This window comes from Rhineura floridana, chromosome 13, assembly GCF_030035675.1.
Source record: "Rhineura floridana isolate rRhiFlo1 chromosome 13, rRhiFlo1.hap2, whole genome shotgun sequence".
In the NCBI taxonomy this organism is placed as follows: domain Eukaryota; kingdom Metazoa; phylum Chordata; class Lepidosauria; order Squamata; family Rhineuridae; genus Rhineura; species Rhineura floridana.
In genome coordinates, this window is record NC_084492.1 from 37,167,480 (window position 1) to 37,190,753 (window position 23,274).

At 48.2% G+C, this 23,274-nt stretch overlaps 1 protein-coding gene across 1 annotated transcript in view; it reads right to left on the reverse strand.

The window, feature by feature from the left end:
• Positions 1 to 16,466: 16,466 nt before the first annotated feature.
• The window catches only part of CPNE7 (copine 7), a 45,581-nt gene continuing 38,773 nt past the window's right edge, over positions 16,467 to 23,274 (reverse strand). Inside the window, exons 13-15 of the mRNA XM_061593659.1 lie at positions 23,033 to 23,166; positions 19,987 to 20,223; positions 16,467 to 17,150 (exon numbers count right to left, since the gene is read on the reverse strand). Coding sequence (XP_061449643.1) covers positions 17,007 to 17,150; positions 19,987 to 20,223; positions 23,033 to 23,166 — 515 coding nt within the window. The 3' untranslated portion in view covers positions 16,467 to 17,006. The remainder of the gene's footprint in view (positions 17,151 to 19,986; positions 20,224 to 23,032; positions 23,167 to 23,274) is intronic.

Genomic DNA, 23,274 nt, shown 5'->3' on the forward strand with positions numbered 1-23,274 from the left:
TGCCCCAGCAGAAGTCAACAAGGAGTCAGACGGGGACAAAACTAGAGTTGTTTGGCTCCACCCATCATTGACTCTGGCTCCGCCTGCTGTTTGGGTTCCCTGCTTTCCACCCTGCCAGTCCCAGTGGGCACCAGCCTGCACTGGGTTTACATGGTCTTTGTCAGACAGAGTGGAGGGACCATTAAGCACATCCATCTTTATACTGTTGAGTTTTCCCCTCACCCTCGAAGGGCATCACATTCCTGGCCAGCCACAAACTGTTGAATATTGGACATAATAACTTGCAAAATTTGTGTTTTGCGCTCATGGCAAATTACAGAGGGAAGAAAAGCAGAAGTGTAGACTGTAACTTCCTATGGAACTGGCTGAATTGGTCTGAAGTTTTCTAGAGTCTCGGAAGGGTGGGCGTTTGCTGCTGGTGCATTAGGGGAGGTTTGGGGAGAGCTGCTGGAAGGGGGCACATGTGGCTTCCGTGCACCCTGCAATCATTTCCAGTCCCCGCCTTAATAACTCCCTGCAATTAGCAATGTTTTGTGTCTCTACAAGCACAGCTGTCTGGCTTGTGCCGTGGCTGGACTCCACAATACACTCCAGCCACCGCCATGCATCGCCAAAGAGGGGGCCGTGTGCTTCGATGGTGCAAACTAAATTAAATCCCTGGAAGGTAGAAACTCAGTGTCTGTGGCGCAAAGCCAGTGCCCACCTTTGATGGCCTCAGGGCTGGGGAAGCTTTTTCGGCTGCATTCCCTTCTGGGCCACCTCCTGAGGGCTGCATGCCAGTGGTGGGTGGGGGCCAGAGGCACAAGTGGGCAGAACAACGATTGTGAATTCTACATTTGTGCAGTAAGCTAGTCTCTACACACACATCCTCCAGGCAAGCAAGCAAGAGGCATGATCAGGCTTCAAGGATGCATTTCAACCAGGCAAAAACATTCAAGGGGGGGGCAATGCAGGGCCAGTGGATGGCTGAGGAGGGGGTGTGGCCTAGGGAGAGTAAGCCCTTTCCCTGGATGACTGAGGGCTCAGATCAAGCAGGTGGAGCTCTCTGCCGTCCTCTCCATGCTGGGATTCCTGGGTTCCAAGATGCCTACAAGAGAAGGCAAATTTGGGGAGGGGGTACGTAGCAGAGACCAGTGGCACCAGTTGGGGGTCTGTTCCTGCTCAGCATGCCACAGGTAAGAAGAGCACCTTACGGGATGGTCTAGAACAGGGAGCGGGCATCTGTGGCCCTCCAGACGTTGTTAGGCTATAGCTCCCAACACCCCTGGCATGTTGGCTGAAAGGGGCTGATAGGAGTTGGAGTCCAGCAGCACCTGGAGGGCCACCCCTGGTGCAGAGTGTAGATCTGGACAACAGAAAAAGCCATCTTAGGCTAACCCTTTCCGTAATGGATGGATCATCGGTGCACCAGCTCCCCCCACAGATCGGCCTACACAGTTCTGGCTTCAGTGGGCTCCAGATGACTCACACCAGCAAGCCAAGCCATACACACTGTGGGTGGGGAGAGAAAGTGGTCTCGCTAACCAGAATGGATTGTGGTGAGATAATTCTTCCTGCTCCTGAATATAGTCACCAGCTGGGGCCAGAGTTCGAGCAAGGCCACCAGCAAGCTTGCTCCCATGAGTGTTTCTTCTTTGAGGTGGTCAGCCATGACATATACCATGAACGTAAGAGCCCTGCAGGGTCAGACCCATCTCAAAGGCCCACCTAGTCCAGCGTCCTCTTCTCACAGTGGCCAACCAGATACCTATGGGAGGCCCACAAGAAGGAGCTGAGTGCAACAGCACTCTCCCCTCCTGCCGTTTCCAGCAACTGCTATTCAGAAGCAAACCGCCTTTGACCATGGAGGCAGAGCATAGCCATCATGGCTAGTAGTCACTGATAGCCTTATCCTCCATGAATTTGTCTAATCCTCTTTTAAAGCCAACCAATTGGTAGCCATCTTTGCCTCCTATGAGAGCAAATAACCATGTGCACGGCACTTTGCGAGCCCTGGCCGGCAGCTGATAATCAGGGCTTGCATCGTCCTGTGTGCAAGCTCTGATGATCAGTTGCAAAGCCCTGTGCACAGCAAGCCCCATCAGTCAGTTGGCTGGTGGAACCTGCAAAAGCCGTGATGGTCAGCTGATTGTCATCTTTTGCAACGTATTATGCAGGGAGCCAGGGAAAGCCATATCTTTACCTGCTCCACAGCTGATGCCACATATATGGCATATAGGGTTAGTCATGTGCATTAATGCCAGTAGGTCTACCTTGGGTAGAACTTAGCTGGATACAACCCTAAGTGACAGAACCTGATGCACCTTACTTGGCAAAGCGTTCCACAGGGTAGGGCTCATCACAGAGAGTGCCCTAGCCCTGGTTGCCATCAGCCGTGCCTTGTGAGGTTGAGGAATCTGGAGCAGGGCTTTGGAAGATGATCTGGCCTTCTGCCATCCGGTCTGTAAACCCATTTGCTGCCGCACATTCCCTGCAGCCTGGAGCCAAGGGAAGGGGCTGGAAAGAGCTTTCATGCAACCTCTGCTGGATGCTTCCATTTAGCATCAATTTTCTACTTAACCCCAATCAGAGCTTGGCCTGAACTCCGTGGCTGGCAGTGGGAAGAGAGGCCTTGGGGTGGCAGGGGCAAAGAGGTGGGCAGTGGTGGGTGTTTTAGTGCTCTGTTGCTTTGGCCTGGCACCTGGCATGTCTGCATACGAACCAGACACAGTCCCTAGAAGTTGGGCAGCATTTCCAAAAAAACACCCACCCTGACCCTTCGGGACATGCTGGCTTCTGTGCTGGGAGACCCCATAGCTAGGCGCTTAGAGCAGGAGTGGAGAACGTCCATCCTGTAATCCTATTTTAGCCAAATCTCATCCATCTGCCCTTCCTTTCACATTTTATTTATTTATTATTATTTGATTTATATCCCTTCTTTCCTCCCAACAGCAGCCCTCATCACATCGCATCACATGTGGCATCAGGTGTGAGGCAGGAAAAGGTGTGGCTGTTCGAAGGTTGCTTGCAAGTAGCTTATATTGAAATGCACTTCACAGGCGAGACCCTTTCCAAATTGTCAGCTGACATCATAGTGACACTGGGTGATTGACAGGTGGGTGGCCCTGTCAAAGGTGGCTCAGGGGTGGGTTGGGGAAAGGAAGGAGATATAGCTAGGAAAACACTGGCAGGCGATGCTGCTAATTGGCCATCAGATCGAAGGCAGGCCATGAACCCTTGAGCAAAGCTTAAGGCCTTGACAGGATAATTATGGCTAATGGACTTGGCTAAACAAATGAGGGGCTGTAGGCAATGCTATACCAACCAGGCATAAAGGCAGAGCAAGAGTTAGCAAAGAAGGACCACTATATAAATCTGCTTTCCTCGTGGGAGAACACAAGAAGAGCCTTCTGGATCAGGCCAGCAGCCCATCTAGTTCAACACCCTGTTTTCACAGTGGCTCCAAGGGGAAGTCCGCAAGCAGGACCTGAGAGCAACAGCACTGTCCCCTCCTACAGTTTCCAAGAACTGGAATTTGGAAGCGTACTGCGTCCGGCAGTGGAGATGCAACTTATCCATCAGGGTTTAGTAGTCACTGATAGCCTTATCCTCCGTGAATCTGTCTAATCCTTTTGAAAAGCCATCCACGTTGGTGAACAGCACTATGTCTTGTGAGATCAGATGTCTGTAAACTGGGGGAGGGAAACAGCTGCACGGGGGTGTGTGTGCAGTGAAATTGATGCATATAACTGTCTCGTGAATGGCCCTGTGCAAGCATGTATACTTACCACCTTGCATCTTCTATCCATAGCATGTGTGGAGGGCAAGAGTTTCTTGCCCAAGGTGGATCTGGGTCCAGTTCAAGGTCCAAGAGACAGCCCTTGTTTAACAAATCATCCTTACTGTAGTGAAGGCGCACCCTTTGAGTATTCTTCAGTGAGCCAATATTGCGGCATCCTCAGGCCAAGGCACAGCTAGGAGCCTTTTGGGGCTGGTTGGGATTCAGCTAAGTCAAGCCAAGGTAGGTTTGTCGCAGTGCAGACCTGTGGAGCCGGCTCTAGGCTGATCTCCTGATGCACTCTCTTCTCCTCTCTGCTTCCTGCCCAGCCTAACTTTCATTTTGTGGTCTGGCTCATCTAGTGAGCTTCCTCTCTCTGTGGTCTCTGATGGTAGCATCTGTAGTCCTGGGTACATCCCTGCAAGCAAAGGTCACCTTAGCTCAGCACAGAGCACCAAAACCAGCTCTCTCTGTGCTTCCTTTCTTCCTTTCTGGACAGTGTCTTCTTCTTGTTATGCACCTTCAAGTTGATTAAGACTTATGGCGACCCTATGAATCAGCGACCTCCAAGAGCATCTGTCATGGACCACCCTGTTCAGATCTTGTAAGTTCAGGTCTGTGGCTTCCTTTATGGAATCAATCCATCTCTTGTTTGGCCTTCTGCTTTTTCTACTCCCTTCTCTTTTTCCCAGCATTATTGTTTTTTCTAATGAATCATGTCTTCTCATGATATGTCCGAAGTATGATAACCTCAGTTTCATCATTTTAGCTTCTAATGATAGTTCTGGTTTAATTTGTTCTAACACCCAATTGTTTGTCTTTTTCATGGTCCATGGTATCTGCAAAGCTTTCCTCCAACACCACATTTCAAATGAGTTGATTTTTCTCTTATCCACTTTTTTCACTGTCCAACCTTCACATCCATACAAAGAGATTGGGAATACCATGGTCTGAATGATCCTGACTTTATTGTTCAGTGATACATTGTTGCATTTGAAGACCTTTTCTTGTTCTCTCATAGCTGCCCTCCCCAGTCCTAGCCTTCTTCTGATTTCTTGACTGTTGTATCCATTTTGGTTAATGACTGTGCCATGGTATTGATAATCGTTAAGTTCAATGTCCTCATTGTCAACTTTAAAGTTACATAAATCTTCTGTTGCCATTACTTTAGTCTTTGTCGTTCAGCTGTAATCCTGCTTTTGTGCTTTCCTCTTCAACTTTCATCAGCATTAGTTTCAAATCATTACTGGCTTCTGCTAGTAGTATGGTATCATCTACATATCTTAAATTATGGATATTTCTCCCTCCAATTTTCACCTCCTTCATCTTGGTCCAATCCTGCTTTCTGTATGATATGTTCTGCGTATAGATTAAACAAATAGGGTGATAAAATACACCCGTCTCACACCCTTTCTGATGGGGAACCAATCAGTTTCTCCATAAGTATATTGTTCCTGAGTTTTAAAATCTTGAGCATGTGCCTTCCTCCAAAAGAAGACAGCCATCCTCTGGTGAGGGATGGAGCACAACTTAGAAACTGGGCTGGCCCTACCATTAGGTATAGTGAGACAACTGCTTCTGGTGGCATATGCTGGGGTCTTGAGCCCCTAGCCATCCCCCTCTGTTGGAGGACAAAGCTGCCTGTGCCATATGTAGAGATGTGAAATCCCAGAAAAAATAGGAAAAACAAACATTTTTTCTGTCCTCCCCTCGGGCCTTCACATCTCTAGTCATGTGGCCTCTCTATCTTCCTCATACTAGCCTGACACCCTTGGATGTGACAGAGGATGCTATCCTGTTGCTGTTATTGAAATAAGATTCACCTGCTGGTCCAGTTGCCATCTGTAGGTGCCATGGGGTGAGCTGCCCCCCCCGCCATCTCACCCTTTGCTTTGGGCAGTAAGATGTCTTGGGATGGCCCTGACTTAGAAGGCTAAAGTAATAAATGTATTGGCAAGGAATCAGTGGTGGCTGGTGGCTCCACATCAGTGTGGCAGTGGAATCTGCTCCAGGTTTAACCTGAAGCACCTTGAAAGTTCAGACTAACACCCAGAGTGGATTCCACTGCCCCACTGACATGGAGTCACCAGCCACCACTGATCATCCAGATGAGAGGAGGAGGAAGACTGGAATTCATTGCTCTCTCTTCTCGGTGCATAGGGTGGTGGTGGTAAATATTAGCTTATGAAGGTGGACAAGCACCTTTGCTCACAGGGAGTGAGTCAGAGAGCAGCAATGGAACTGGAGCAGTCCTTGGAGGAAAGCAAGCCAGCTCCTCTCCAGCGAGGTGGCCCACTCTGTGGTGATGAAAGTCTCTGAGGGAGTCTCTAGTTCTTCCTTGTTCAAGAAACATCTGCTTCAAGCGAAGGGACAGGCTCCAGCGTGAAATTCATCAGGCACAAGAGTTACTATGGTGATGTCTATTATCCCTCTTTATAGGGAGATGAATCAGGAGCTATAAATAAGAAATCTGTAGCAGATTGATCCGCAAGAGGTGGTGTGTGGCTGGGGCAAAATGGGTGATGGGAATAATTCTCAGCTCCCTTCCTAATGGCAGAGAGAGCTTGGTGGACAGACAGGTGGAAAGGCTTGCCAAGGGCAGATGGGAACTTGTGTGTGGGAATTGCAGGTTGTGTTTGATGCAAGGTGGGTAGTTTAGAGCTGACTGAAGGGAGGAAACAGTAGGGACTGCATTCATATGGGCAAAAGCAAATGGCCTTGGGTGCTCCTGTAAGGGCTTTGTTATTATGAGAGGCTGTGTGGTGTAGTGGTTAGGGTGTTGGACTGGGATCCGGGAGACCAGGGTTCAAATCCCTGCTCAGCCATGAAGCTCACTGGGTGACCTTGGGCCAGTCACTGGCTCTCAGCCTAACCTACCTCACATGGTTGTGCTGTGAAGATAAAATCGGGAGGGAAAGATCCATGTTTGTACACCACCTTGAGCTCCTTGGAGGATGAATGTAATGGAATAAAATCGATTAATTTTTGTGAACTCTGGGCACTTCCTGATGTCCTGTTTATTGAGCATTCATCCTGATTGGTTTGTAGGGAGATTAGGCAAACTTGGTTTATTTAATTAGTATTTATTCTGATTTGTTTGCCCGGAGGTTACATGATGTTGCACCAAAGCAAGTGTCATCCCATACTTTCCAGTGTAATTCCCAAGAACTTTCATTACTGTGAAAAGTCTGATCTTTTGGGGAAGTGGGTTTGTTGCACGACACCTCCCAATCAACTACAACTGTGCAGCCTGAACTTGCCAGCTGATGGTTGAATCCCACCTGAAAATCAACAGTCTGGAAGTGCCCTCATTTTATTGGATGCTCTTCTCTTTGAAAAGCATTGCGTGCTGCCCTTGCTACTGATCTGGTTGTTCAGCAAAATATTAGCAGAACTTAAACCCAGAGAAAGAGGTAGAGATCACTGGGTTGTGAGTGCTAGTTTGTCCAAAGAAGGCGCCGCTGCTGTCCCTATTCGCTGTCTTGATTGGTCTCTGTAGCCTATGTGGGCTATCTACACACCATACATTGAAAGCACATGGCTTTCCGCAAAGAATCCTGGGAACTGTAGTTTACCCTTCACAGATCTGCCATTCCCAGCACCCTTGACAAACTACAGTTTCCAGGATTCTTTAGGATGCCTTAAATCTATGGTGTGGTGTTCAGCTCAGAATAGACCCATTGAAGTTAATGGACATCACTAACTTAGGTCCATTTATTCAGTGGGTCCACTCTGAGTGATGTTATGGAAATTTATATATGTATGCAGAGATCCTCAGCAGTCTGAGCTGCATGCGTGCCAGTGTGTGTATTTACCTTAGAAGCAGGCTTTTACCCTGCATTTAGATCGCTGAGAGTTAATAAAATAAGAAAAACTACTTTATTTATAGAAATACCAAGTAAATAGGAAAGGCATATCTAGTTCTAACTAACTAAGTTGGAGGCACAATGCCCAGACTTGGCTCAGGAGAGAGAGCAAAGACAAAGATGTCTCCTCTCTCCTCAGACAGTAGAAGAAAAAAACGAAGGAGGGGCAGGTCAGCTTTCCTGAGCATATTGGTTTACAATGGAAGGAAGTTAGGTAGAGAAGAGCACAGGTAAAGGTAGGCAAGCCTAACCAGTTGGAGGACCCTAACTCTATCTTCCTTCTGGAATACAAACAAAAGAACCCAAACAGGAGTTGCTCTTGCCCCTCTTCCAACAAGTAGGACGTAGTTGAATATGACCCTTGGTGCGTATGCAGGCTTGGTTATGCAGCCTCGACTACAACCTGTCTTTCTCTTGTCTAGATATGGATGGAGTAAGCTGTTTCCTTCCCAATTCCCCTTTCCCTGTGGACAACTTCTCTGTCCTTGGTGTGTGTTTGCCTATTCAGAGCTGGGGGTGGGGCTTAGTCTTCATGTGGTGATGAGCCTGAGAAGCTTCCTTGGAGCTGCTCATTTGTGAAAATGGGGCATCCATGCACTTAGGCCTCCTGTGGAGGCAGTCCTGCTTCCAGGCAGCAGTTGGCAATCCTGGCTGAGACTGCTCTCTTGAGCAGTTTCATGTTGTGAGGAGGATGGAAACATCTGACTCCAGCAGTTTTGCCAGAGTCTGGGGTCCACGCGAGCTCTTCTCTGTAGCAGGTGTTTTCCCATCAAACTTCATCCTTGTCAGCATGAATGCATCTCACTTCAAGCCCCGTTTATTGTTAGAACAATTTGAGCAATTATCCCGACAGTCAGAAATAATCACTTTGTCCCTGTTGAATAGAGCTGTTTTTGTAATGAAAGCCCATCTCTTTTTGTGGGTGAGTGTATGTGGATATGGGGGGGGGAGAGGGTCAGGTGGGGGAGAGCTGTTATTGTGCTGATGATGAACATCCAAACTCGATGGCCTATTTGCAGGGAGCCTGGAGTGTGTTTGTAACTCTGCCTTACATGATAGCATTGTATTACTTGCCGAAACAAACATCTTCAAATAGAAGGACGGCTGCATCTTAGGATCACAGAGTTGGAAAGGTTCTTGAGGGTGATCTAGTCTAGCCCATGCCTCAATGCAGGTTCTGGAATACCGGATGCAGCTACAGCATCCCTGACAAGTGGCCATCCAGCCTCTGCTCAAATACCTCCAGTGAAGCACAACGGTGTTCCTCATCTGTTGAAATAAATGATCCTCCTTCACCCACCGTGTGATTAATATAGGGGGGTTGCTACCACTTGGTGTTTATTAAAGAATTTGTAAGTTGCACTTTCATAAAAGTGCATCAAGGCAGCTTACAACATACAAAAACATTATAAAATCAAAAACCAATAACCACCCCATTAAAAACAAAAACAAAAACATCAACAAAATTGGCTGGAAGGGGGGGAATCATGTTAAAAGGCCTGTCTAAAAAGTTCAGTTTTCAAGAGATGCCTGGGGGGGGAAAGGCATGGTTCCTGCCAAACCTCTATTGGTAGGGAGTTCCACAGGGCAGGGCCTGCCACACTAAAGGCTTGGTCCTTCATTAAGGCCAACGGAACTTCAGGGGCATGGGGAACCCCCAAAAGTGCTTGCAGAGCTGTCAAGGGATTAAACAAATCCATGGAGGAGGAAGAGATGTCCTATCAAAGTCTATTAGCCATGATAGCTAAGTGGAACCTCTGTGTTCAGTGGCAGTATACCTCTGAATAGCAGTTGCTGGGGAACAACAATGGGAGCAGACCATTTCATGCTCTGTTTGTGGGCTTCCCAGAGGCATCTGGTTGGGCACCAGCCATGGGAAACAGAATGAGAAGGACCTTTAGTCTGAGCCAACAGGGCTCCTCTTATGGGAGCCTGTATCCAAAGGAAGGAGAGATCTTGGTGCTCTAGTCTAGCCCCTTAGGGTGGAAGAGGAAAGAGCATGTTAGGTGAAGGCAAGCATGTCTCCAAGAAACGGTTGCCTACAAGCGATCACATTCCTCTGCAAGCTGCCAAATAAAATGCAGCCATCTGTTGCTCTGAGATGAGGCAGAATTCAGACTGAGGTTCAGGCTACGTACCATGCAGATGGAGGCAAGATTGGGTAGCGAAGGGTTCAGGCTGAATGCAATTGCTCAGGCTGGGCTCCATGAACACAAAGTTCCTATGTTGCTTCAGCAGGGAACAAACTGAGCCTCCGCCCCAGTGGCAGCCTGGAGAGGATTCCACTGCCCCACTGACATGGAGCTGCCCCCCTCCACTAGTCAGGAGTGTAGCAACCTCCTAACTGTGAACCTTGCCCAGCCTGGAAGGTGCTGCTTTGCTTAAAGGGGGCACCCTTCTTCATTATTCTTTTACTGAGATGGAGTTGCACTGAGTCTTCCATGGAGTCCTCTGAGCCCAAGGATGGCAATGCCACATCCTCTGGCCAGGGTGGTGCTAGCCCTGCAGCTTCATCCAGAGGTAATACTTCTGGGCTAAAACATTCAGGCCCTTCCCCTTCTGTTTCAGTTTCAGAGTCCTCCCTTTCATCACCTGACACTATCACCATAATAATGGCTGGCTATTGAATGCTTTCAGAGGCATCTGGTTAATCCCAGCTGAATAGAAAATATACTGGAATAAATCTGATCCAGCAGGTGCTCCTTATGTTCTTAGAAGGGGCCAGGGCTCTCTTTGTCTCCTTGATGCTTTGGGCAGAGCTGGCCCTACCATTAGGCAGAGTGAAGTGGCCAGATCCTGGGACCGGCAGTGAAGTAGAATCACAGAACTGTAGAGCTGGAAGGGGCCTATAATGCTATTGAGTCCAGCTCCCTGCTCAGTGCAGGAATCCAAATTAAAGCATCCCGGACAGGGGGCTGTCCAGCTGCCTCTTGAATGCCTCCAGTGTTGGGGATCCTACCACCTCCCCAGGTAATTGGTTCCATTGTCATACCACTCTAACAACTAGGAAGTTTTTCCTGATGTTCAGTCGAAATCTGGTCTCCTGTAACTTCAGCCCATTATTCCGTGTCCTGCACTCTGGGATGATCGAGAAGAGATCCTAGGCCTCCTTTTGAATGACAAAGCTGTGTGAGCTAGATGGCATGCCCTGTACCCCCTAATTTAGCATGCTGTCCTTGGGCATGGTGGAGAATGCTATCCCAACACCATTGTTGAAGCAAGATTCAGCTGTCATTACTACAACAGTCAATTTCTGTACATGGAGAGGGGGAATCACTTTGCTTCAAGTAGCAAAATATCTTGGGCAAGCCCTGACATTGGAACTAAGGACCCATTCCGATAAGACATTTCCTACCATTTTGCCAGAGGTGGTAGTCACATAATACACATGGAAAATATAGCTAGAATATAAAATCCATGTGGGTTTTCCAAGCCTTAGCTGTGAACTGTAATTAGCAACAGTCGATTACTGGCAGATCTTTTCGGGATTTTATACTTCAGTATAATTTTTCTCCACACACCTCTTCCTACACAGAAATAATTTTCATGGAGAAACCATCACCCTGGGGAGAAATCCACAAACTGCAGTCATGTATTCCCTTTATGAGAACCAATTAACATGTCACAAAGTAATAAGCAAACTTTTTAGTCCTTCAGAGACTCCTGAGTCAGCTTAGCAGTCATGGGATAAGAAGACAAGTTGTCTTATTGGTTAAAGAGCAGGAAGGAGAGAGTAGGAATCTATGGGCAATTCTCCCAAGGGTGTTGGGTCCCTCAAGGATCTATATTGGGATTGGTGCTTTTTACCTTGTTTTTCAATGATCGGGTGTTAGGGGTGAGTAGTGAGGTGGCTAAAGAAGTTTGCTGATGGCACCAAATTATTTAGGGTGGTAGATGTAGAGAAGGCTGCCAACTTTTAAAGGAGTTTAGACAAAATCATAGAGCATAAGGCCATCAATGGCTACTAGTCACTATTTATTCATGCATGCATTCATTCAATTTATATCCCACCCTTCCTACCAAAGGAGCCCAAGGTGGGAAACATTTCAAAGTTGTTTAAAGCATTCTATCAGTTAAAAAACACTCTTTCAGCCAGTGATCTCAGAGTTGCCAGGAACTGTGTCTTTTAGCCATCAAATACCTGGGCAAACATTAATGTCTTTAAAGTCAGTCATGATGGAGAGAAATGCACCTCACCAGAGAAGGCATTCTATAAACAGGGAACTGCTACTGGAAAGCCACAGCAGTCATGGGTCAATGCTAACTGGGCAGCCCCTAGTGACAGCACATCAGCAAGGCTTCTCTGGCTGTTCATAGGGTGGGAGATGGTTGATACTGGGGAAGGCACTCTTTAGACGCTTTGGTCCCAATGGCTATATATATTACCTCTGGCATGCTTCTGAATACCAGTTGCTGGAGACCATGAGAGGAAAGTGTTGTTAAGCTTATATCCTGCTCATGGGCTTCCTGTTGGCATCTGGTTGGCTATTGTGAGAATGGGATGCAGGGCTAGATGGGCCTTTGTTCTGATTCAGCAGGGCTCTTGTGACCTTGACTCATCTTTAGGTTTCATGTTTTGCTTAAAATCTAGCCTGAAGAAGAGTTGTGGAGAACTCAAAAGCTTGCTCATGACTTTGTAGTATTTTTGTAGTATTTTAGTTGGTCCTAATAAAGGGATTACTCTACAGTATTCCTGGGCTCCTACTGGGAGGAAGGGTGGGATATAAAACAAATAAATAAAGGAGATTTGGGGGTTCCCCCTCCATGCCATCAGCCCTCAATGCAACCTACAGTTTGTGTATGAAATGGTCATAGTATTTTCCTTGTCCATGGTACTGAAGCATCATGAGTCATAATGGTAGGTGCTGTCTAAGGTCCTGAAATGACTGTATAGGTCAGACTGGCCAAGCTAAGATAGCTCTGCTGCCAACAGTGCATTGCACAAATCTTCTTGCCACCCTCTCTTGTGTTCCTGTCTTTCTGATTTTATTATGATGGGACACAGAGGCTTTGAAGCTGTCTCTCTTCAGATTACATTAAACTTTCCCTGTGGGTGTTGATTCTGCCATTTATTTGGGTGTTGTATTTGTTGTGAATGCTACGAAATGGCCTTTTAATTGCACTGAAATGGTGATTGGATTAGAGCTCCCTTCCCTCGGTACTCGTGTGCAGCCTGTCAGGGTGGCTGCAATCAAAAGTGAAGATGCACGAGATATTCTGTGCACAGACGTGCAGACTGGCATGGTGTGCACTGAAACAGGAAATTAAGATGGCCATCTAAGGACACCCACCAGGAGATGTTTATCAAAGAAGGCAAGGAGAGAGGCAACCAAGATGCAATCTTTATGATACAATCAATCAATCATGATAAATGATTGATACACAATTTGGGGGTGTTTTCTGTCTATTAAGGAATTAATTTTAAGAATTTTTCTGTCTGTTCTGTGTATGAAACCCATTGTAGTGACATCTCTCCCACTCCCCTCATGCAGTTAATTTTATTTCCTCTCTTGAATGTTCCTGAGAGAGACTTATCACCCAATGTGTTTTGTGATGGAGTAGGGATTTAAGCCTGATTCTCCCTGGTCCTTGACCAGGGCAGGGCTGTAGCCCAGTGGTGGAGCATCTGTTTGCATGCAGAAGGTCCCAGGTTCAACCCCCAGCATCTCCAGGTAGGGCTGGGAATGTTCCTCCCTACCTGAATCCCTGAGAGCCATTGCCAGTCAGTGAAGACAATACTGAGTTACAGTATATGGACCAATGTTCTGACTGAGTATAAGGCACCTTGCTACATTCCTAACTAACCAACACACCACACTGGCTTTCATCAGTTTTCTGATCTAATACTAGACAAGAACCTCCCCACAAGCAGATGCAACAGAGCTCTTTTTCCTTTCCATGTATCACAATGATCCTAAAGTTGGGAGTACAGAGGATGCTGTAGGCAAGAGCAGGATACATTTGGCTGTAGAGTGCATTTTTCATACTTGCACATACTCTGGTGACTGGGCAAAATGTGGCCATGGGGACTGAGTTCATGATGTAGCCTTGACATGGTCTCTGGCCTCAATCTCCCCGGCTTAAAGGAAGACTCAGAGGGAGAGGAGGCATCACCTGTGGAGCCATCATCCCCCACTACAGAACATTCTAGGCTAGACAACATGGCTTTACTTGAGTCCTCAGACCTGGAAGGCACCCCTCCCATGCCATCCTCACTGCCTGCACACTGTGGAAACCAGTTTCTGCAGAACCAGGCAACAGTCCTTTAAGAAACATACAGGTGGGGTTAACAGCCACTCCAGAGCAGCCAGCCTTCAGCGTTTGTCACCACTCTGCTGAGACAGCTCTCCTTAGGTGAGTTCTAGCCAGTACCATCAATCTGTCCAGGGTTCTGACAAGTCTTGCCTTGTTTGTTGTGACCCTGCATAACCTACATTGACTCTGCCTTTCTGGACTTGAGGAGAGACTGACAGAGCTGGGCATGTTTAGCCTGAAGAAGAGAAGGCTGAGGGGAGATATGACAGCACTCTTCAAGTACATGAAAGGTTCTCACATAGAGGAGGTCCAGGAACTCTTCTCGATCATCCCAAAGTGCAGGACATGGAATAATGGGCTCAAGTTGCAGGAAGCCAGGTTTCGACTGGACATCAGGAAAAACTTCCTGTTAGAGCCATGGGACAATGGAACAGATTACCTAGAGAGGTAGTGGGCTCTCCGACACTGGAGGCATTCAAGAGGCAGCTGGACAGCCATCTGTCGGGAATGCTTTGATTTGGATTCCTGCATTGAGCAGGGGGTTGGACTTGATAGCATTATAGGCCCCTTCCAACTCTACTATTCTATGATCCTATGACTTGACCCTGAGCTTCCAGCATATGCCACTGCTTCAGCGCAGCCTCCCCTGGGAGCATTGAGCCACGCCAGAGCAGCACAAGCTTGCCCCGAGCTCCATAGAAGGTGATACAAGCCTTTACAAAATGATAAATGAATAAGCGCTGCCATTTCACACATTGGAAGAAGGGAACCTTCCCTGACTTTGATTTCAGAGTCTCTATAGCCCCCAACAGTGTGCAAAGAGCCCTCAGTCTATTCCTATGTGGCCAAACTGCAAGAAAGGAAAGACTGATAAAAGAGAAACATCAATGATTTGAGCTAGGTTGCCTTTTAGGCTTCCTGCCACCACCACCACCGCCGCTCTACTTGCAAAATAGACTGTGGCCTCAGGCCCTATTATGAGGTCACTGCTTTTCATCTCTAATTGGCATCGTTGGTCTCAAACCAGACATGCATTGTATGCAGAACTGACAGAAAGCATAGGATGGGGAGTTTAAGAAAAGAATCATTGTAATGAGATTCAGAGCTTCATTAGACCCAGAAAAAAGCAATACCCTGGGTGGATGTGGAACACCCAGCACAATCACACAACAGGGGTGTAATTCTGCACACGCATGTATGCACATGTAAAGCACATTTATTTCAGTGGGATTTGTGTGACTGTAACTGTGCACAAGTTTCCAGCTACTGCATCTTTTCTGCAAGTTATTTAAAGTGGTGCCAGTTCTTAACCCCTTAGGCTTTCCAAAGCTAGAATGCCCATCGTATGGATGCATCCATTCTGCCAGTTTGCTGCTGCAGATTCAGTTGCTAAGCAGCCGAATAGCCCATGATATTTTGCTGTCACAAACGGTTGTGCAGCATAAGCCAACAGGTCTGCCCCACCATGCTTTGTGCCCTTGCAAGGCATGCTGGGAAGGGAGTTCTTGGATGGCAGATGACTGCTTTGTTGACATCCCCTCGTCCCCCCAAACTACTGCCTCCAGCAACCACTTGAGTTGCTCTTCCTAAGCTCTTGTGAACTGGCTGCAATGCCACTATTGCCCAATAGTTTTGCTTGGGAGGTGTTTAACTTTCCCTGTCAGAAAAGGTACAGAGCACAGGGGGAAACAGAACATCTCCTTTTATTTGGCTGCCTCTCTTGGTACATCAAGAACAGCAGATTTGTCATGCAAACCTTAGGCAAACGACAACATCATAGTGAAAGACAACCACGTACCACATGGAGTAGGCAGAGCCGGGCACGGTGCCTTCACGGGAACCCAGCTAGTTTCATGCACAGGATGGGATGGTGAAATAGACAGAAGTGCAATTGCAACGTGGCTGGGACCCTCTTAAGCCAGCCTTCCCTGGACAATCCCTTCTAGATGTTTGCATCTACAACTCCCATGAGACATGGCCAATGGTCAAGGATGATGGAAGCTACAGTCCAAAACATGTGGAGGGCACCAGATTGGGAAAGGCTGTCTTGGCCTGTCAACTGAGGCCACACCCTGCATGCCATGCAGAGGGGGAGCTATGCCCTCAAGGTCACCCCACAAAGATTGTGCTGTGTATCACGGGAAAGTCAAAGCGTTCAAGCCGGCCATTCCTGAGAACCAAGGATCATCTGATGTTGTTTGAAACGTCAAAGGACAAGGTGTTGAAGCAGTTCTTCCATGGACTCCGTCTTGGATCATCTTCATTTAATAGAGGGGGACCTGGAGCTATCCTAGCAACACATCCCATCAGCAATGATCCCAGGCATATCTGCTGGATGGGCTTCTCCACCAGGGGCCCATCTCTGGGGAAAGACAGCCCCAAATGCAGCAGCAATCTATGAATCTCTGCCCCACGAAGAAGCTCCTCCTCCCCCTCCCCCTTCCACCATCCCTTCTGGTTCATTTGCACCTCCCCTTCCACCAGGCCACTCCTTACAAGCAGTTTCACCCAAGAGAAAGAAGGCTTATTCCTTCTGCGGGCAGCAGAAGTAAACAAGGTCAGAACTACTTCAAGCCTTCTTTTGTGTGTGTGTGTGTGTGTGTGTGTGTGAGAGAGAGAGAGAGAGAGAGAGAGAGAATGACATAGGGACAAAGCTAATTGAGCCTTCTGCACCCTTTCCTGCCCTTGCTCTCCAATCTCCAAATAGACCAACACAGGCAATGCCAGCAGTCCACCCATCGCTCTTTCTGTGCGTGTGAGATATGAGTGGATTTTCTGTGGTTCTGCTTTGGACCTCTCTTGGCTTAATGCCAGTGGGATTCTTTTCACAAGGGGGAATTGGGGGGGGCTTTGTTCAGCCCTCCTAGAACTCATTCCCTTCTATGGGGGGGCAGCTCTAGTCTCTTGTGCTGCTGCTGGAGAAGGACATGCAAAGGGTGTGGCAGTGGTGAGAAGGCCAAGAAATCCTCATCTCCTCCGGTGCTGGCTGAAGGTTGTCACAGGATTCGGGAGCCACCTGGCAATGTTTTGTTCTCTCTCTCTCTCTTTGATTGGCGTGGGGGGGATGAATTAGGGGATGGAGGGAAGACAGACAATGTGGCTGGGACCCAAAGTGGGGAGGGCCCTCGTCACTGGGGTGAGGGTGAGTTCAGGGTAGAGTCGGGGGTGCTGCCTTTCGGGCAGCGGGGGGGTAAGGCCTTGTAGCTATAATATTCCACCACCTGCTTGGGCACCTCAGCCAGCACACACTTGGCCAGGGCAGTCGGGGAGGCCTGGAAAGAAAAGAAAAGAGAAGATTAGCCGCTCTCTTAACCCCCCACAAATGCTGCTGTCATTGCAATGCATTTCGGTGCCCCTTGGAAGGACACGGTGCTGCAGGCTGTCACTTTACAGTTAGGAACCTTGAAAACGGCCTTGCACAATGTTTAGCTCAGTATTATTATTATTAAGTTTATTTATATACCGCATTTTCCACAAATAATGTGCTCAGAGCGGTTCACACAAATAATCCAATAACACAACACATAATAAAGAGTATAATCACTAAATTAAGAAAATATATCTATATACAGTACATCAAAACATAATGAGCATAAAGCTCAACAACAACGCCAAAGTAAAAATATTTAAAAACTAACCCCCAAGCTGATACAAAAATCTCCCCCATCCCCCAACCCCCACAGCCCAACCCAAAGGGCCAGAAAGTCCTCCGAAAGAAGCTGTGTTTGAAGGCTGGAGGGTGCGGCAAGGCAGATGGAAACAGCCTCCTCTGATGGCAAACCGAGTCTCTCTCCCCTCATAGTCCTTCTCCTGAAGGCAGCTCCCTTTTGAAGGCTGGAGGGTGGAGTATTGCCTATACCAGGGATGGGGAACTGGGTCAGGCAAGCAGGGTGCATCCTTCCTCTGCCCAGCTTTGACAGGCGGGCGGACCTAATTAGGCCCAGGGACCAGAGATTCCCCACCCTGGTCTATGCTGACTGGCAGCAGCTCTCTGGGGGTCCCTCCAAGCCCTACCTGGAGATGCTGTTGGGGATTGAACCGGGGCCCTTCTACATGCAAACAGGTGCTCTACCGCTGAGCCACGGCCCTTCCCCAAATTGCACACTGCATGTTTCTCCCGTAGCCCTGCAACGTCCCCCTCCAGGGAAGACGAGCCACTGCTTCACAGCGCCCCTTAGTCCTGAGCAGAGTTGGGAATTGCCAGATGAAGGCATCTTGAGGAAGGGCAAGTGGTCTTGCGCCTCCTTCTCTCAGAGAAGGTTTGTCTGGCTCTCTCCTCTGTTAGAGCCGGTCACTTCTCACTGCTCCTGGCACCAGGGCCCCATGGGTTAATCTCCCCTCACAGCTCTCTCACTTGCTAGGCAACAGACAGCTTGTCTCCCAAGGCCTCAATTGCTGACAATCAAGTCCAATTAGGCCTTGGCGATGGCCAAACTCTTGGGCCTCCGCATGACAGAAATACCCAATGATGGATTTTCCACTCTAACCTGCTGTGAGACGCAGACAAAGGGAAAGAGGAAAAAAACCCAGGCCTGCTCTGCCCCCTCCCAAGCCCTCCTCCCTGTGTACCGCATTAGGGCTGGGAGGGTTGCTGGGGGGACACTACCAGCCAGAGTGGACGCTATTGGGCTAGGTCAGCCTTCCTCAACCTGATGCCCTCCAGCTGTTTTGCAGTACAACTCCCAGCAGCTCCAGCCAGCTGCAAGATCAGAGGGCGAGAAACGTTTTCAGCCTAAGGGCCACATACTCTTTTGGCAACCTTCCAGGGGCCACGTGCCAGTGGTGGGCAGGGCCAGAGGCGAAAGTGGGCTGATGAATGACCTTTGTGCAGGAGGCTAGTTTCTTTCCTCCGCTTTTCTTTACAAACCAGTTATATTTCTTTATTTTTATTTAGAAAAATGCATAAACCCAGTTTATAAAATAATAATTTTGAAAATGCCTAAGTGGTGTACATAAAATAATTTTTGATAATGCACAGATAAAATCAGCACACAAAAAAGTAAAAGCAAGTATGCACAGCTAATTTATATGTCTGGGTAGGGCTGCTGAAATAAAAACCAGTATGTTACTTTTTTGTCGAGCCTCCATCCAAGCAAACAAGAGGCATGATCACAGTTCAAGGGCACATCCCAGCAATGGCAGCTGGTGGTTCCATGTCAGTGGGGCAGTGGAATCCACTCCAGGTTTTTGTATGAACTTTCTGGGTTTTAATATGAATGTTTTAGCATGCAGAAACTCCTTGAAAGTTCGTACTAAAACCCAGAGCAGATCCCACTGCCCCACTGATATGGAGCCACCACTGCATCCCAGCCAGGGAAAGACACTGAAGGAGAGTGTGAAGCAGGAGCAATGAGGGGGTGTGGCCTGAGGAGAGGGGGCATGACAGTGGTGTGGCATGGGCAGAGTCTAAAGGACCAGCTAGAGAGATTTGGAGAGCCACCCTCGGCCCCTGGGCCAGAGGTTCCTGATCCCTGTGCTAGCTAGACCAATGGTGTGACCTCAGGTACAAGGAAGCTTCCAGATCTTTGCATCCTCTCCAAGTTCTTGCATCTGTGTGTACCCAACCCCTCTATGGTTTGGATTATGGTCAGGAAGGCCTGAAGAATGTGACTTGACCCCAGCACCTCTTGTTTGGGGGTTATACCCTGGGCCTTACCAACATTAGTCTGGCTGGGTGAAGACTGGGAGTCAGGGGGCAGGGCTTCAATTACTTTTTCTCCCTCTCAAAATCTGGGCAAAAATAAGACAAACTGGTGGTTCTTCCTTTTTGGAAAAAGGAGGAAACGCTTCTGTGGTAGAGCAGGATAGAGAAAATGGCAGGCATGGCTCTCCTGCAAAATCTTTGTCCAAGTGACAAACAGAGGGACAGCAGAGCTGATATCGGACATGTCAAAAGATGGGAAACGGTGCTTTCACACAATCATAGAGTTGGAAGGGGCCTATAAGGTCGTCGAGTCCAACCCCCTGCTCAGAGCAGGAATCCAAATAAAACATACATGGCAGGTATTTTCCCCCACCCCCACTAAAATCCACATAAAACTAGCTGGGGCAGAAGTGGGACAGTTAGGGAGGGCGATGCAACCCTGTCTGCATTGTAGGATAACTTACATTTTTGAACTCCCGGAAGGGGACAAACTGCACAATGTCGTGGAGGACAGGTTCGCCCTTGGGGGAGCGCAGGATGCCATCATCCCCATCCAAGATCTGCATGTCGGTGAAGTCGGCATTCCCGACCCCGACGATGATGATGGACATAGGCAAGTATGAGGCCCGGACTATGGCCTCCCGCGTGTCCGCCATGTCAGTCACCACCCCGTCTGTCAGGATTAGCAGGATGAAATATTGCTGTGGAAAGAGATGTAGAAGGACAAGAGGTCAGGGGAGGGATGAAGGGGGGGGTCTCTCCAGGATATCCCACCCCAGAAGCATCTCCAAGGTTCATTGCAGGGCTTTGGAACATGGTTCCTCAACATCTTCTTCTGGCTCTACAACAGACCCTTTCAAATCCTTACAGCAGTATTATTTATTATTATTTATTTGATTTATTAGTCTCCCATCTGGCTGGTTACCCAGCCACTCTGAGTGACATACAAAGCAAAAACATATAAAACACCAGAACATTGAAGGGCTGAAGAGTAAAAACTAAACAATAAGGTAGAGGCAACTCAGTTTCAATAATAGGGCTTCTCGCCTGTATAGTCCAAAAGGTGTAACTTCAGATGGAAGCTCCTGGTGTAAGTCTTCCCACCCTGGCATAGAAACCAGTGTGGGTAATAGTCCGTTTGCAAGATCAAAGCGGCATCCCCTCTTGATCTTAACATCCAGCAGCTCCAACAGGGAGGAGGGCGGGATAAACAGGCCCCTCTACTATGGGAAATCTGTGGCCACCTGGATGCTGTTGCTCCCACAAGAGGCAGGGATGGCCACCAACTCGGATGGCTTTAAAAGAGGGTTAGAGAAATTCATAGAGGAGAAGCCTAGCAATGGCTACTAGCCAAGATGGCTATGCGCTCCCTCCATTGTCAGAGGCATCAATGCCTTCGAATTTCAGTTGCTGGGAATTGCGAGGAGAGAGATTGCTGCTGTTGCCTTCAGGTCCTGCTTGTGGGCTTCCCATTTGGGCATCGGGTTGGCCACTGTGAAAACAGGATGCTGGTCTAGATGGCCCTATGGTCTGGTCCAGCAGGGCAACTCCTATCATTCATGACTGTTGGCCATGCTAGCTGGGACTTCTGGAAGCTGAAGTCCAGCAACAGCTGGTGCAGCATAGTTTCCCCACCTGCCTGAGCTGTGGTCTAGTCTTCTTCCTCTTCCAGTGCTGTTGTCCCCGACTTGCACTTCTTTCTGTTCTTGGAGGAACAAAAGAAAAGACCTGCAGGGTCAGGCCAAAGGTCCATCTAGTCAAGCATCCTTCTTCCCAGAACATCCAGTCAGATCTCTCCTGGAAGCCCACAAGCAAGACGAGAAAGGCAATAGCCCTCCGTACAAGTGATATTCTGAGGTACACTGCCTTTGGACACAGAGATTTCATACAGACATCATGAGTAATAGCCATTGACAGACCTCTCTTCATATCTTCTGGCAGTAAGTTAGAAGGACTTCCTTTTGTCAATCTTGAATTTCTGCACAATAATTTCCTTCTAGTTCCAGACAGTGGTGGCTGATGGCTCCATGTCAGTGGGGCAATGGAATTGGCTCCGGGTTTTAGTCTGAACTTTATTTATTATTTGCTTATTATTTGATTTATATCCCACTCTTCCTCCCAGCAGGAGCCCAGGGCGGCAAACAAAAGCATTAAAAATATTAAAACATCATAAAACAAACTTTAAACACATTAAAACAAAACATCTTCAAAAATGTTACTTTAAAAAAGCTTTCAAAACATCTTCTAAGATTAAAAACATTTTAAAAAAGAAGGTTTAAGAACATATTATAAAGCAATTCCAACACAGACGCAGACTGGGATAGGTCTCAATTTAAAAGGCTTGTTGAAAGAGGAAAGTCTTCAATAGGCACACTTCCAAGGATCTGTCCAAGGTGCTGAACCTATGCGAAGCCATCGGCTGTCACAGGTACTAGAATTTAGAGGGGTGACGAAAAGCGTTTCTGGGACCACTTTCCCTCAGGTTGGCTACAGGTTCACCAAACCCAGCCACGATGGCAGCCACAGGACTGCAAGCAGAAGAGTTTCTAGCAAACCAGGGGGGTAGGCAGCTTGCCAGGTGACTGACTTGAGTAGCACTGCAAAGGGCCATAAGCTTCCATGAGCATGCGGCAGGCTGCTGACCACAGACTGTGGCATGACCGTACATCACAAAGGCCCGGAGGAAATGCAGCTTTTGGGATAGCAATAAAAACCTTGAGGTAACCGATACAAAGGATCTCTATAATCCAGAGATGGGGAATCTGTAGCCCAGATGTTGCTGAACTACAGCACCCACCATTGGCTACGCTGGCCAGGGTTGACGGAAGTCGAGAGTCCAACAACCTCTGGATGGTCCACCATGTTCTTTTCTTGCCCTCTCCCCCTCAGGATGCCATCTTTTGCGCCCAGCTTAAACCAAGCCAGGGAAATGCAATTTCCAGCCCCCCTCCCCTCCCTCCTCCTCCTGAAGCTCAGGCCTGTAATGGTGCATTAGCGACTGTCATTAATTGATAGGCTCAGTGGCAAAGCTTTCAAGCACTGAGTGAGCAGAGAGCTGACAAGATCCCAGCAGAAGCAAAACTGGCATGTCCCTCAGCCCCTGAGTACTTGATGTGTGTAAATGAGAATTTAGTTAAAATCCCTTTAGCCTGTCCATGCATTCCATGCATGGATCAAATGATCCAGGCAATGTGAACTCCCTGCACTGCAGCTTTCCATTAAGCAGGGTGGGGGAGGGGGCTAGGAAGTGTCCAAAATTCAGCACCAACAGAAAACCTGGAGACAAGAACAGCCTTGTCACCCTGACCCTTCAGGAACATCAGAAATGGCTTTGTACCAGATCAGACCAGGGATCCAGCTAGCTCAGTACGGTCAACACTGACTGGTGGCAGCTCTTTCAGGGTCTTGAGCAGGAGTCTCTCTCAGCCCTACCTGAAGGTTCCAGGGATTGAACCTGGAGCCCTGTGTGAGAGCACCCACTGAGCTGTGGCGCGATGGAGGCCCACTTACTGACGCTTCTTTCGTCTTCTCTTCGTCTGCTGCGACTCTGGCTACCTTGGAGATGATGGGTGCCACGTTGGTCGGTCCATAGAGCTGGATCTTGGGCAAGCAGTTCTGATAGGACTCCACCACACCCTGGATTCCTAGCAAGGAAAGGGAAACACAAGGGTTTAGGGGGCGGCCACCAGCAATTGCCTTCAGCATTGGGGGGGGCAGTGTGCTAAGGCAATCATTAAAAATGGGGGTGACAT